General features: G+C 38.8%; 1 protein-coding gene across 1 annotated transcript in view; it reads left to right on the top strand.

Moving 5' to 3' along the window:
- CCDC73 (coiled-coil domain containing 73) overlaps positions 1–15,790 on the top strand; it is a 47,808-nt gene extending 32,018 nt beyond the window's left edge. The window contains 6 exon segments of the mRNA XM_079310189.1: positions 103–213; positions 7,423–7,554; positions 9,239–9,274; positions 10,740–10,908; positions 11,235–12,746; positions 15,069–15,790. Of these exon segments, the coding sequence (XP_079166315.1) occupies positions 103–213; positions 7,423–7,554; positions 9,239–9,274; positions 10,740–10,908; positions 11,235–12,746; positions 15,069–15,241 (2,133 nt within the window). The 3' untranslated portion in view covers positions 15,242–15,790.
- Positions 15,791–16,255: the final 465 nt, after the last annotated feature.

Below are 16,255 nucleotides of genomic sequence, written 5' to 3'. Positions count from 1 at the left end.
GCACTTGCAGCATGTTAGAAGCAAAGGTCCAAGCAACATAAAACACATCAAAATTCATTAATGTGGTATTGATTATTTTTTGGATAATTAATTTTATTGCAGGCCCTTGAAAGAGATAATGAGCTGCAAAGGGAGAAGGCAAAGGAAAATGAAGAAAAGTTCCTTAATCTTCAGAATGAGCATGATAAGGCACTGAAAACTTGGAAAAATTATGTAGGTTTATTAAATTAAATGCTATAGCATTGAAAGTTTTTTGGAATAGTTGTCAAGCATTTCAGGTAATTCCTAAAAGCCAAGAAAATATTGCAGAAAAAATGAAATGAAAGTAACTCATTTCTTCTCCAGTAATACAGACACTTTTAGAAGTGAATATTCTTCAGTGTGGACTGAGTGTGAAAAGGGATAAGGAAAGATGTGTCTGGTATGTCCCCCTAGTGAATTCACCTCTGTGGACACCTAAACAATAGTTTGTCTTCTATATTTGACATTCTTTCTATTATCTCATTATTTAAAAAAAATACTGAAATAATTATTTAATCTAGAACAATTAGCAAAACATTGTAGCTGTAAAAATTGTCTACAATAATAAATGCATGTTTAGATGTAGGAAGATTAATACCACTCCAATAAGACAAGATCTGCTTTATGTGTGGAAACCAGACTCTAAGCAGCATTTGTTTAATACTCTGTCTTTTTTATTTCTGTGTGCCTGGCACCTACTGCCAGAAAGGTTTTGATTTTGGTAGATGTCCCAGTCTGGGGTTCCTCCTCTGCCCCGAGATCACCCCAGAGGGACACGAAGGTGGTTCAAAACCTGGTTTTCCCCGAAGCCGCCGAAGAGAGACTGCCGGAGACGGTTTTCTCTTTTTCCAAGGACAGTTTATTATTTCTTATCTCTGGGACATTTTGCCTGGCCAGCAGCGGTCTGCTCAGCCTGGCATCCATGGTGGAATCTGCCTGGTCAAGGCAGGGCTTATCTTATATAGTTAGTACTACGTATTACATGTTTACAAAATTTTACCAATACAATACAATTTTATTAAATGGTCCAGCCCTGACCCCAACCAATCCAAGAGGCCAACGTGTCACCCAACATGGATGACATGGAGAAGAAGGAGGAAAAGGTGTCCACCCCCCAAATTCTCCATCTTGGCCACGTGTCCCTTATCATAAACATTCAAGAAAACCTATTTATCTACATTCTAACATTCTAATTTACACTCTACTCATCATTATTTTCTGTGTCTCTTCTCTCAATGTGGGCAGATTCTCCCAAGGAGCCAAATCCAGCCCCTGCAGCTTCTGGGCAGCACTCAGGGGTCTCTGAGGGGTCTGCCAGGGAGGTTTTTGCACCCCCAAAGGAGCCAGGAAAAAACCCTGGACTCCCACATCTCCCCCCTCTGTTTGCAGCAAAAAGACCTCCTTCATGGTTTTGTCCAGAGCCCTTTTCACAGCTTTGTTCAAGGCGTGCCGAGTGCATGGGATGATGCATGGCAAAGCAATGAGAATAGTAACAAGCTCCACTAATATATAAAAACCTACTTTCAAAATTTCTTTTTACAAAGGTAAAAGATCAAAAAGGTCAAACAGACCATCCAGGCACAATAACTGTGCTAGAACTCGGAAGGATGGTTTGTTTGAGACTACAATATAATTGCTATATACATTCTAATTCGGAGTAACATCCATTGTTTGGTTCTTTTTCACCCCTAAAACATCACATACAATTCCAAAATCCATTGTTGAACCAAAAATTTCTAATTCTTTTGGTTTGAAAACAGCCACAGGGACAAATTGAACCCACACATGCCATCCATTCACAGGAGTTGTCACAACTCACATCACCCATGAAGGGATGCCCTCTGGAATGGGCCATTCTTTCACTGTCAATCCCACCAGACATGTTGAAAATGGCTTTTTTGCCTGGAATGCCTCAAACAAATTGTTTCCAACCCCACTGTCCATACTAAACTTTCCCAAACATTCTCCCTTGGCTGCATCACTGGTAAATCCTCTTTTTCACCTAATACAGTTGACAAAAAATAAGATACAACAGCATATAAACAATCATTTTTCACTGTCAGTCCTTAAGTCTTTTAAATCTTGTTTGAAGAGAAGTTCACATCCTTTTTCCTTGATGTCTGCCAACACTCCGCTTGGAATCTTGGCGGCTTGTTGTACTGGATCATTGTGAGGAGGGTCTCCTGCTAATTCTGCCATGGTGAGGTTAGCATGAGTACCACCTTGGTATTTCTTTCACAGCTCCTCCAAAGCTCTTCTCCATCTGCGTTCCCATATAAGTCCTTGTGTGTCAGTAAGTATCAATGACACAAGAGATTTCATGTCACATGAAGTCAAGTCATATTCATTGAGAATACCTTTTAAAAACTGTTTAAAATATGAAGATCCCAGTCCATAATCTCTAATTGCCTTAATAAAATTTTTAACTAAATCATGATTTAATTTTTGCCATCTTTGGTTTTGTCCTTGTGGGTCATAATTCACTGGCATGGCTATTTCACCAGTCCCAATTGCAGGACATTTTCTGCTTCTTGTCAAGTCCATTCGAATATTTGTCCAATCAACTAAAGTATCTTGAGCTGCTGTTGCAGGTCTGTGTGTCTCTGTAGGAATTTGTCTGTTCAAAGGTATTACTTGTTGAGATTGAGGCCAAGCTGCTGCCTCATCCATTTTTTGATTCATTGGTATTGTAGAAATCTGTGGTCCTTGCCGCATTGTTCATTGAAAAGTCCTTGCCCATTATTGTCATCAACCTTGTTTTTCCCTTTATTATCACTTGTACTTTCATTTCTGAATCTGTAAGAATTGTCCTTGGAGATCTGTAAGATAGGAAAACCCATTCTATAATTAAAAGAGTGTCTTTTTTGTGTTCGTCCCAATGAAAAATCAAACCATATAGCTGTGTTTCTTCTCCCAACACTACTAAATGGAATGGTAAAGAGTCCACGTATTGGTGTGGAGTGGCGAGTGCCACAGTAAGTCCTACTAAAAATCCATTGTCAGGTACATGTTCCACTGTGAAAGGAGATCTCTTCCCCATACAGTGAATGGCTTTTACACGAGTAATAGCTGTCTTCTGTCCGGGTCCTGTGAATGTCATTGAATTTTCGCTTTGGAGGCATACAGAACTTCCTCCAATGCCTGCGATTTGATCCAAAGGTACAATCAAGTTCCTTTCTTGAGGTCAGAAAATATATGAAATCACTGTCACGTCCGGTGTTCACCATCCCTGTGATGGTTGTTTTCCTGTTATGGTATAATAAGTCCCAAATAATAGTTGGCTGTTCACAGGTTATGTACTTCAACCATAACGTGTGTACTTCGACATGGTCATTGTAGTGTGGATGCCCTTTGCCCATCACCAGCATTGCTTGATGCTCCAATGGATGTGATGGCAGAGCTATCCCTTTTGCCAGTTGAGTATTTTGTGGAATTGTCAATAAGGGTCGAAGAGCCCTTGCTAAAATTGTCATCTCTTCGAAGCAGTCTGCTGAAACAACAGTAGGATACATTGTCAGTCCAAAATTGCTGCACTGGTCTCTGCCTATTATCAAAAACTCTTGTCTCTTTCGGCACGGTGCTTTCAGTCCTGTACGTATAGATGCAGATTCTTCATTCAAATAAACAAGTCACTTTTGAATCTGACAGGATATACTGCGTTCCTGGGCAGCAAATCCCTGTCACAGGGGACGTCCCCTAACACCCTGCTGAGGGAGTCAGATTGACGTTCCCCAACAACTGTATTGTCTGTGCCGGTGTTGTTGCTGTTCCTTGTTGCACTGCCATCATTTCTGTCGTAGCACAAGATGGTCCTGCACTTCGTGTTTTTTGGCAGTGGCAATGGTTTTCTGTCCACATCCGTCAGAGAATAACATTCACTTGCCAGATGTCTTCCTCTGCGACATCTAGGGTAAAGTTCTGGTGGCTTGGAAGTCTTTGTGGATTGAGGACAATTTTTCCCAAAATGTCCAAAAATTCCACAGTCGTAGCATTGTCCTTTAGATGGATTCTTTTTCTTCTTAAAATTTGCAAAAATCTTTTCATGTTGTTCTTGAAGAACTTCCGTCATTTGCTCCTTGACAACTGAAGCTATATGTTGTGGTGTTCCAATCTTGCTGCAGGCTTCAACCATCTCCGTCCTCTCTCTGTGGAGACAAAAACAGAACCCTTCCCCCAAATGCTTACTTTGTAAGCTTTTCAACTTTCTCTGTCTCTATATTTTTGATCAAAACTGGAAAATTTTCCCTCAATTATTATTTCAACTATTATCTAACAAAAAAACAAACCCAATGTTTACAATCTTCTGCAAGTAATCACAATACAATAATTAACAGTACTTTAAACAACAGGCATACATTTACAAGATTAGATGATTATCAATTTAAAAAAAACAAACTGTGTCATCACCTCAGGGTCTGCAGACAGCTGACAAACCTTGATTCAATGAGGAATTAGATGGTCATCTCCGGAAAATGAACACCAAATTCACTTCAAAGTCAGCTTCAGCTGTTATATTGATAAGTCAAATTGTCAATCCAAACGATTGGAATATTATTTTGATGCAGAAAACACCTGGGTTTACACAATTTCTCTTTCAGTCAGAATTAAGGCTTGGCCAGAGCCTAAACTCTAATTGGAAGAGAACTCCCTGACATCTTCTTATTAAAGAAATAAACCACAACTCTTAACAACAAAGTTACAATTAAACATTTCAAAAAGAATTCAAACTGCTCTAGCAAATCATTTTCTCTAAAATTCATCTTTAAAGTAAGATACTTTGAACATGGCAAGACACTGCAGTGCTTCTATGATAACAACTCAGGAAAACCATAACATTAAATTTTTTTTTTTCTGAGAATGAAGCTCAAATAATTTTCTGGAATTCTTCAAAATATTCAAAACCATAAGATATCAAAGTGTCAGGTCACAAAAGACCTGACAAAATAAAAGAGAGAATTAATAAAAGGAAAATAAAGAAACATTAAGTTCACAACTTAGCTGATTATCTTCATACATTTGATTCAAGGACATATCTGGAGGCTTTCCAAAACTTACTTAAAGTATTGAAAGATTTCAAATTAAACAATGAAACAGAAAACAAAATCGTTCTGTGATATAGAATTCATACAATCTTATTACAGTGTTCCTTAAAATTAAATAAAGAAACTAAATTTAAATTTTAAAATCCAACTCAAAATCTATTGATTTATATTGACAATATTGCAAATACTTATAAACTGGCTTCTCTAAAACCATTAACTATAGGAAAATTAAAACTCAATGTTGACATTTAAATAAATGTCCACTCATATCTGAGCAATAACAAATCACTAAATATAGATGATGTGTATTCAAATAAAATACAAAATACCTTATTATACCTTCAATTAATAAAATACCTAATACTATTAAAATACCTTTACCATTCTTAAAGTTTCAGCTATTTTTTTAACAAAAATGCAAAAACAAACACCTTTAGTTTAACATACAAGAACTGAAAATAAAACTGACTCTCTTGTCCTGTTCCCTTGTTCTGTTTGTTCTCCACAGTATAGATAAAAAGCAGCTCTTGGCCTCTCTCCACCCCCCATTCCCCTCCCGTCTGCAGCACTGGGTCTGTGCAGGCACAGGGGGAGCAGTGGGGGTGCTGCTGGAGCCTCTGGAGCAGGGTGGCTGTGCCTCCCCCCCCTCTCTCGGTGAGCCTGGGCTGGTGACTTCACGCTGCTGTGCCTGGGTTTGCTCTGTCCGGTTCTGTCCGGGCAGCTGCCTGCAATTGCTTCAAAGTTGTTAAGTTTTTCACCTTTGACTTAAAAAGCATAAATTCGTCTCCCCATTAGAATCTGCCAGTTCTAATGTGGACAACTCAGGTTTCCCTGAAACAGGGCATTCATCTCCTCCCCCAGCATTTCTGACAGCTGGAGACAGGTCTGTCTGTGTCTTCACAATTCTCGCTTTCCTGCGTCCCGGCCATTGCCGCAGGTTGCCCCTCCCTGGACATCCCTTGCAGCTAAATGCACCGAATCCACGCTTTTTTCCTGTTTTTGTCCCGGTCAGTGTGAAGGCTGCCGCTCCCTTCCCCCTTTGGGCTGAGAGCCGCCCGCATGGCCCTGTCCTTCTGTGTCCCAGTCCCTGCAGGTTGCCTCTCCCTGGACATCCCTGCGGCACCGAGCCCGCATTTTTTCATGGTCCCGTCCCCCTCCCCTCTGTCCCCCACGCCCGGGGAGTCGCCTGCAGCGCCCTCCCGCCTTCTGGGGTCAGGGTTTCTGAAGGGGTGAAATAGCAAAAATGTATGTCCTGCAACTCACTTGGAAATATTTCTAACTTAATTTTTCCCTGGCCTTGCTGATGGCAAGGCCCTTGCTGAACCACCTGCTGCTGGCAAGGCAGTCATAAACTTCCCTCCCCCAGCTCATAGCTAGGTGAGAATCCTTCCCCAGTCTCTGAGGAACTTTAATTGCTTTCTCTGCCTGCTGATAGCAAGGCAGCCGTAAACAGGTAGACAGATTTCCAGGGAAGCTGTGGGGAAATAATGTGAAGTTGTCCTTGTAATCCTGTTGTCAAGGTTCACTCCTTTGAGTGCAACCAGTGTGGGGATAACTGCAACCATGAGACCACAGAATAGCTGAACTGTTCTGAGCTCAGTTCCCTGAAAAGGTTTCATCTCCTTGATTCCTTGGATAATTTTATACCATAATTTCCTCCCCTGGCATGGGAATTTGCCCTGCTTATTTCTCAGGAATGTTTGCATCTATCCTTCAGAAGATAATTGTTATTCCTTTTCATATTTCTGTAATGGCTAATTAGAAATTTTGTCTCCTAAAGCAAATCATCAAGGATAAAGTTAACACTGGTCTGGAAATCTTTGTAAATTAAGTGAAGGTGTTTCTGCAGAACTGCCCTTCAGTTCTTTTTACAAGTTGTAGTTTGGACCATTCAGTTAGTTCTAAATATAAAAATTTAATTGTTACATCTTTACTGAGGGAGCATTGGATACTTGAGGCTATTTACAGAAGTAAAGTGCTAAGCAAATTATTTGTTGTTGTGGTTTCTTGACAATTTAGGTAGAGAATGAGTGTTGACTATTACATTTATCTTTGAGTCAAAAAGGAAGAAAGCTACAAATACAAATCTCACTTTTTTGGAATGTTGCTAGTAGCAGTAAATGGCAAAAAAAATCCCAAACCCATTAATAAAAGCTATAATCTGTAATGGAAATGTGGTTAAAATTTTGTTTTGAATGAAAGAGCTCAATTACTTTGTGCAAAGAAATTCCTTAGCATACTTTCTTTTAAGGATGAATTTTCATGTGCTGAGCTGATGATACCTTTGAAAAATGCTGGTTTACCTATTTGAACATGCAGTAAAGTGTTTGTGTGCTCTGTGTATTTGCAATTATTACAGGAGGAAAACATGAGAAGAGAAATACAGACTATTAAAAATGAGCTGAATTCCCTTAAAGAACTTCATAGACATCTTGAAGATTATCATCCTCCCCAGGGAAATCAGCATTCAGAGCAAGTGGAAAATCTGCAGGTAAGTGTTTTTTCTAGCTGCAGTGTGTCTTGTAAAAGTGCCAGAGAACTAGAAATATGACAGTTTTTCTAATGTTGTCTGTCATGTCCACTGATCCTCTTTTGACATGGCTCAACCTAAAAATTTATGTGACAATGACCCTAAATATCATTGAAACTTACTGTACCTACAGAATATTTTCCTTGCATCAAGAGGGGTGCTTATGTCACAGAAACCTGAGGCAATACTTCATTAATTAATTTTTACCTGACAGACAGCAGTTATCTTAAACAACCTATCTTTACTAAATCCTATTTCACAGACATATTTTCCAACAAGTAATGATCTGTCCTTCAAAAAACAAAAAACTCATTTTTCACATATACAGACTTGTTTTTAGTGTTAAGAAAATAAGAAGACTAGGACTGTAAAGACAGGTAACTATTTTAGAACTATTCCATGAATTGTCAGTAAAATCACAAACAGTAAAAATATTTTAGGATTTGGAAGAACTTAAAATCAATTTCTTCACAATGCTCATCCATATACATGTTTATAGCTCACACACAAATATTCACATATACATGGCTGTGGTATGGGCTTAATGTAAACAAAATTAGACTTGAAATGATTGTGCCAAAGTTGAACTCTACAAGGAATAATGCAAATTGTGTATCTTTTAAAAGTCACTGTTTCCTTGAATGGAAATGGAATATTGATTTTGTTTAGGATGCAAAATCAAAGTGTTCAGAAATTCATGATAAACACTACAGGTGCTTACTAAGATAACCCCATGGGTTTGGAAGCAGGAGAGCTTAAAGCATAGGCTCATAAATGCAAAATAAGTCAAATGTCTCCCAAATATACATCTTACACACTCTAATGGCAAATTGCCACAGCACTTTGTGTTTTATAATCATTAGATTTCCAAAGCTAGGCTGGTTGGACTGAGTGGAACACTGCCAAGAAATTGAAGCTGCAGCAGATGATGTTGGTTATTCTGATTTGTGGAATTTCACCTTGTATCACTAATGAGTCTAGTGACACATAAAAGGGAAAGGTGTTGCCTTGGATTTAGATCTTGCCTGTGGTTCCAAGTGTTCTAAGGAAATATACTTATACTTATTTTTACACCTAGTGCAATCTGAAATCCCTGTAGTTATTTGTGGGGCATGAAATTCAGAATGCACTTCAACTTCTTCACACTGATCACCTCTGGAATAGTAATTCAAGACATTTTTAAAAGAAAGGTACAATATCAGACCTCATTACAGACTTGGATTGCAATTTAGTTTAACTTTAGAGTGCTTCACATTTAGTTTGATATAATTTGTAATTCACCTGGGTACCATTAGAGAGTAGGGTGACACCCAGCAATGGCTTGCTGTAATTCTTTTGTATGTACAGGGAGATCTGGTTTTCAGAAGGGTTTGAATTTCATACTGTGGAATAATCTGTTGAAGGATATTTAGGGGTATATGTGTTTCTTAGTTAGGTTTTACTAAATCACAGGTAAAAAATTAAAATCCAAGATTGAAAGTTTTGTAATTTAGGTATTTCATTTTATCTATATTGGCCCTAATTTTTAAGAGCTGAACAACCATTTGAATTTATTGAAAGGAAGGTTTCTTCAACCCATCTGGAAACATGAAAAGGAATCATGAAACCTTTGTGTCCTATGAACACTTTGTCCTGTTTTTTTCAGATGCAGTCACCAGCTCAGCCCATACCAACAAATGTGGTAAGTTCCACTGCAGTGCCTGTCTTATTACTGTACACAAAAGTAATGTACACAGTTACAGAGTGTGCTTGGTGTTTCTGTCTGAAGAAAGAGCTCCTAGAAACAAAAGATTGCAAGAAAATTACAGCTTTCATGAAAGAAAAAAGAAATTTCTACTATTTGCACTCAAAAAGCTTGAAAATGTGGTGCCAGGGCTATGTAGAGCAAAGAAGCAAAATTATTAAAAACCTAGAAAAGAAAAAGATGCAATATATGCAATTTCTGAATCAGAGTGACAGGGAAAATAATGATAAAACATGAGGAAAAGAGAAAGAAATTCCCAATGAAACCTCAAATTGAGGGTGGAGTATTTGGCAGAGGAAAATGATTTTTAGGGCCCTCCTCTATTTACCATGACTCCTCCCTCCCCCAAATCAGCAAAGCTGGGAGCATCAGGATGTTTCTGTGACCTGCAGGAAACAGTTTCTGGCAGATTTGTGTTCTGCATCCCCTACTCTGCCAGCACTGCAGCAGCCCCATCTTTTAGCAGTGCTGTCTCTGTGCCTCCCTCCACTCTGCAATATTCTCTGTCCTCCCCACACACCCAGTGCCCAACACAGCTCTTTTAACTCCCTCCCACATCCCAGCCTTCCTCCAGTCACCCAGGTTTCTCCAGCTTTTTCCCACATCTTTTATGGACTCAGCTCCCTCCCACATCTGCCTACTTTTATGTCCTATCTTTAGGGCAAGAGCCAGCACGTGCTTCTGTCTTCAGCTGCCAAACAGTTGATGATGATAAAGGGTGCATCTCCTTTTATTTTGGTGGGATTTTATTATCTTCACTATTCAGGCCCTAGTTTACACAGAATTTCATTGACTGCAGCTTTGAAAACAACACAAATACAGATGCAGTGATTTAGATTTAAGTAGACAAATCTTTCAGGCTTCTATTCTTGTTGAATTTGACTCAAATTCATGTTAAAAAGCTGTTTGGGAGGGAATGAGGAACTGCATGTTAGGGATTGCAAATTATTTTCTTGTGAAACTAAGTTTAAAGTTCTGGACAGTTTGCTAGAAAAAAATGGTGTTTATATGTGCATGTGTTGTTTCTGTGTGTATGTGTTTGGGTGTAAACAGCAATCCTGCAGGGTTTTTCCACGTGGAATTACTGAGCACTTCACTGAGTGGGCCAGCAGAGAGAGAGAGAGTGATCCAGTCACATGTACAACACTAATTCCTCACACTGTCAAATGTGTAACTCTGTGGGCTGGAATATAGCAGGACCTGATTTCTTTCCTACTCTTCTAGGGTATTAGTCTGCTTTTTTTCTATTCCTCTGTTTACATTTACTTTTTATACTTCAGATCTTTGTTTTCCATCAGAATTGTAGAATTAATTTTAAATTTCAGTCCTGAACTTTTTACCTAATCAGTGACTATAGTAAATTACTAAAATACCTATAATAATTTGTTCCTTCTTATGCTAGAGTGGTCAAGAACACTCAAAAGACAGTGAAATACAGGCTATTCAGAAAGAAAATGGTTTTATGCAGTCTGGAATAAGTAAATATGGTAATTGTGGAAATGAAGAAGAAACTGAAGTAAAAAGCACAAGGGACAAGTCTTCAAGCACTGAGGAATTAAAGACAGAACAAAGTAATAACCTTACATGGATAATAGAGATAAGTAGTACCGTTAAGAAAGGATACATGTTTTCAGATATAGTATATGACAAGAGAGGGCTTAAATCCTGAATTAAATGGTCATATCTAAAATCTACACAATGTTAATATATTCTCTGCTCTCTCAGTTTATAAAAATTTTACAAGTTTCAGTAACTTTTTGACAGGCTTGTGTCTGTAATATAAGATACCAGTATTGATACCAATCCTGAGTCCTCACTTTAAATTCTAAACTGTAAAAATAAGCATTGCATAATCTCTGAGTTATCAGTCACTAACTAGAGGATACTCACTCTACAGATCCACAAGTTCTTGAGAACAGTTTTAAGGATGAAATTAATGTTGCTAGCCCTCGTGAATTAAAGCAAAGGGAGGCTTCCCCCAGGAACACCCTCTGCACAGATAGTGATTTAATGACCCAAGGACACACCTCAGAAATGCATGTCACTGGAGGCAGAGAGGCAGAAGATGCAGGAGCAACACACAGAACGTTACCAGGTGACAAAAATGCAAATTTAGATCAAAAGCCACTGGACAGCACTGAGCCTTTGGCAGCACAGCACACACAAACAAGGAAGGACTTTTTAGGCAGTGCTGAGAGGAAAAATGGGAGTCAGGAGACTGACACCAGCAAGGAACTGTGTGATACTGCAGATGAACCAATTTGTGCCAAGGCAGATGCAAACTCAGACACCAGACAGCACAACACAGGTCTCCTCACACCTGCAGCACCCAAACCCCAGTCTGAAGCTGCTCTTTGCACTGAGAAGAGTGCTCTGCATGAGAGAAGTACAGACAGCCACCAAGCTAAGCAGTTAAGTTTTGGCATCCTACCTTATAGTAAAGAGAATACTCAAGCAGAATACCAAAAATGTAGCTTGCTGAATAGTGACAATTCTGTAGGCAGTGGATTACATAAAGCAGAAAAAAACTTAAATCTGAATGGTTTACATAGAGATAAACTTCCTCTGGGACAGACCCAAGTAGATGCTGAAGGCAGAAATTATGACAATGCCAGAAACATGAACAGTGGTGTTCTGGCAATTGATGCTCAACATCCACCAACTATTTGTTGTGATAATGCAAGTGATGATGATGCTGCTGCTGCAAAAGAATGCAGAGAAAATAAATCTCTCTTAGGTACTTTTAATTTATGCCCCCCCAAAACTGAGAGAGGAATAAATGCAGATGATATGCACAGCAAGCAAGCTGAACAAGGCAGTGCTGAACAAACAGGGAATGCTGCAAATACATGGACTGCAAATGCTGAAGGCAAATCTCCAGTAAAGGCTGATGGTCTCAAAATTGCTCACAAAAACCCTCCAACAGATAGGGCATGTACAGATAAACTAATTCTATGTAAAAATGTAAACAATGATACTCAGATACACTCCATCAAAACTGGACATTCCTTAGAGATTGACACATCAACAAATAACACATTGTTAAAAGAGAAAAAAGACTCTCTGAGCAGTACAGTTCCAGGAATGAAGTTTGCTGAGGGTCACCTGAAAGAATCATCCTCTTTACCCATGAGAACATCTGGAAATTCAGTAAACATAAGTTTAAGGTCATCCTTTGATCTTTCAACCTCAGATAAAAAAGCTGAGAAAACACCACTTTACTTGAATTTTTTAGCTCTCAGTTCTTGTTCAAGAGTAAATCAAGTGAGAGGTCAAGCTGCATGGACTTCAGCTTCCAAGGAGCCTTCCCTTTTGAAAGACAAACCAGCACTGGAAAACACAAACATTATTTCAAAGACACAGAGCCAAAATCTCAGTGAAAATGTGGACAGTGGAGAATCAGTACAAGGTAAGAAAAGAGAAGCATAAATGTTCTGAATTTTGTAGTGCTTAGAAAAACAATCAGAATGTGAAATTTCTATTATAGTAATTTCTATATAATTTCTGTAGTGTAGAAGAACGTAAAGCTGACATTTTAGTTATGTCACAAAAAGATGAGATTGCTCTGTTTATATCATAAATTAAACTAAACAGCTTTTTGATTACTATTTTCCCTTTGTGAAATAACAGCAGTGCAATGACAAACTGAATTTTGACAGGGATTTCTAACCCTAATGTAGAGCATATTCTATCAGGGCTCTGCATGGATCTGAAAAGGACTGTTCAGTGTTTTTACTTTGCATCAGAATTAGGGTAGATTATATTTGTTTTGCAATAGAATGAGCAGGTAGATTATCCCAACACTGCAGCCCTGGGTGCTCAGATGTTTTCCAAAGAGCAGGATCCACAGGACAGGGTGTTTGTATCTATAGTTTTTGTTGGTGCAGTGTTTTCACCTTTAGCCCTTGAACATACTGAGAGCAGAGTGGGCTCCCATCCTTAGTTTTGCAGCCAGTGGCAGACAGAAACCAAGCAGTCTGGTTTCTTTACATTGTTCTGTTGTTATGCATTTAGTTCTCTGGGTAATACTATTTCTGTCCTTGGTCTCCTGCCCATGGGTATTTGTGTTCATTTTTTTGAAGTTCAGTTTCAGAAATGTCTTTGTCCCTAAAACAGTAGCAGTGGTAGCAAGGTAGCAGAATCCTGATCTCAGGATTATTTATTTTAATAATGAATTTTGGTATGTTTCAATAAAATGAATGCCTAGTTACATGTTCTGCATGTATCTTTTCTGTAAGACCAGACAGTGCTATCTGAATTTCTTCCCAGTGAGTTTCTCCTCCTGTCATAAACATAAACACGTGCAAAGTACTGGAACTCCAAGTGACTCTGGGGGACTCATCCAAAGGAATTTGTAGGGAACTCCAGTCCCTCAGTTGAGTTGCCAAGTGACCAGACCTCTAGAATTCCAGCAAAGCTTCATGGTGAGGGTCTTGGTCTGTGTCCCAGATGTGCCTCCTGCTGCCAGATTGAGATAAATCCCTCCTTGAGCTTGCTGCTCTCTGGGAATGCTGCACCTCCCTGGGAGGCTCCTACAATCACTGTGGTACATGGCACTGCAGCTCCCAGGGCTTGTTGTGCCTGGGGTTTGTGTTGTTTGGTTTGCACATCTTTTCCCAAACAGCAAACCTGCAGTGGAATCCATGTGGACACTGGACCTACATTTTAAGTTTTTGGTTTTTTGACCCACTGGAGCACAAACCATTTAGCTCTATGGGAGATGTAGAAGTGAACTGGTGAAAGAGTTTAGTAAACCTGAGGGAATTCCTTCTACTGCCTCACCACAATGCAATTTACTGTTTATACCTGGTTCCCAGAGAGCAGACACTCCACATCACTAAATGAAGGAATGAAGTGGGAATGTGAAAGATCTTCCTAGCTGATGCTTAAAAAAGAAAACAAACACATAACCAACCATTTCCCCCTTCCTCCCAAGAGCAAATGTCAGTATTCTGAAATAACTGTTACATAACCAAGAGGAACATGTATTTTGATAGCAAATGTCAATGCAGTGATCCACAGGCATCTGTGTAGTGACAAAATAGCTCCTGCTTGCATTGTGAGGAATTGTGAAAGCATCCTTATATTTTCACCTAGCAAGAATTTGATACTGGTTTCAACAGAGTCTACTGGTGCTGCATGAAGCCTCTGAAGGACTGGAGGCTTAGATTTGGCTGTGATTTATCTACTCACCTGCCTTTCCTACCTTTGGATCCATCCTTTTGGTGGATGGCTATTGCCTGACCACCTGAAACATGAGTTATAGCCATTAACACAAAGACTCCTTATTTTAAATGATTTTTGATTGTCTGGAAAGCTTTGTGTTCATGTCTTCTTTTATTACAAGTCATTCTGGAATATCATGTTATAATGGTATTAATTATGCATTTTATTATTATTTTCAGACAGTGAGTTTAAAGTAATAGTGTTTGAAAAAAATATTCAGTTAGAATATTTATAATACTTTCTATAAATCACTTTTCTGTCATTAACTTAATATATGAAAATGAGGGAAAACATTTTTAATCAAAGTAGAAACCTCATCTTTAGAGAAAAAATAGATGAAGCACGTGAAAGAAAAAAATGAAGGGGAAAAGCCTACAACAAAGATCCAGGGGTTTAAAACAAAAATATTTGATTTTTTAAGATCAGAGGTAAAGCAGTTTAGTTATTCACAATTAGTGCCTGGAGACTAAATTGCAGTTGATACCATTTCCTTTTTGTCAATCAGGTTCCAGCAGTTTGAGCAGAGCTGCCAACACTTTGAATGCCTCTAGTATCCACCGTGAGCCCCAGGGAGAGCCTAGTGAAGAATGGAATGCTACAGCAAAGGCTTTTTATGATTCTTCTTTTCCCACAGAACATGTAAGTCAATTAAAAATATTGCAGACCAGACCTCAGTGAGCTAATTCCACAGATATTTGTACAACTGTACCCATCTGGATACTTTAAGGCTGAGTCAATCTCCAAAATAATATCAAAAGGGCAACAAGACACCATTTTTCACAATTAAGGTTGATAGGAAGCAGCAGGAAAAAGTCACAGCATATGAATCAAACAGATGCTAACCAGTCTGTTCAGGAGGGGAGGAAGAGGCTAGTCCATTGTGTACCCTAATAAAAATCATCACCTACAGTAAAAGTAGTAGAGAAAAAAAGAAAATAGGAGTGTGTAAAAGTGTAAAAAACCATTGTTTCCTCTATTACTTGACAGGATCATGTTTAAAATAATCCATGAAAGAATAAAAATTCAGCACATCTATGAATTAGAGCCTTTTCATTTATCAGACACTGTAGTTGTGTGATGACCTATTTAGAGTAATCATTATTTTGTAGGGTAACATTACACAGACATGTAAAAACCTGTTGTGGCTCAATGACTCATCACTGCATTTTCAGATCTGTTTTAGACTCTGGAGCTCCAACAGCTCTCACTGCTCTATTAGAATGTGACCCAGTGTCATTCAAAAGTGATACAGTAATTTACAGCTGCAGCTGACCTTTCCTTTTCAGATGAGGTTCTAGAGGTACTTCTCAGGTAGTTAGGGCTGTCTCTGGATGAGGTGTACAGTGGTTTCAATCGACAGAGCTGGCTGATTTCAGCAGATAATCAGGTCTTGATACCATCAGCATCCACATTCCCTGAAATTCTCAAGACTGATGTTTTAAATTTCGCCTTTCCTAGCCTGACTCTCCTTGTGAATGACACTGAGGTGGATTTTTCACTAAACACAGTGGTGCTATTTTCTGTGTCTCTTGCTTTTTCTGAGGTGGAGCCAGGAGCTGAGTGAACTCCACTATGTAAATGTAACCCACAGCTGAAGTCAAGCTGTATTTCATTATCTGGTTGTGGTTATGTCTACTTTGTCACCTCCAAACTAAAGCTCCTGCTGTGCTAACTAAATAAAAGCAAAGATGG

Source organism: Erithacus rubecula (assembly GCF_903797595.1).
Source record: "Erithacus rubecula genome assembly, chromosome: 6".
NCBI classification, from domain to species: domain Eukaryota; kingdom Metazoa; phylum Chordata; class Aves; order Passeriformes; family Muscicapidae; genus Erithacus; species Erithacus rubecula.
This window is presented reverse-complemented; position numbering and strand designations above follow the sequence as displayed.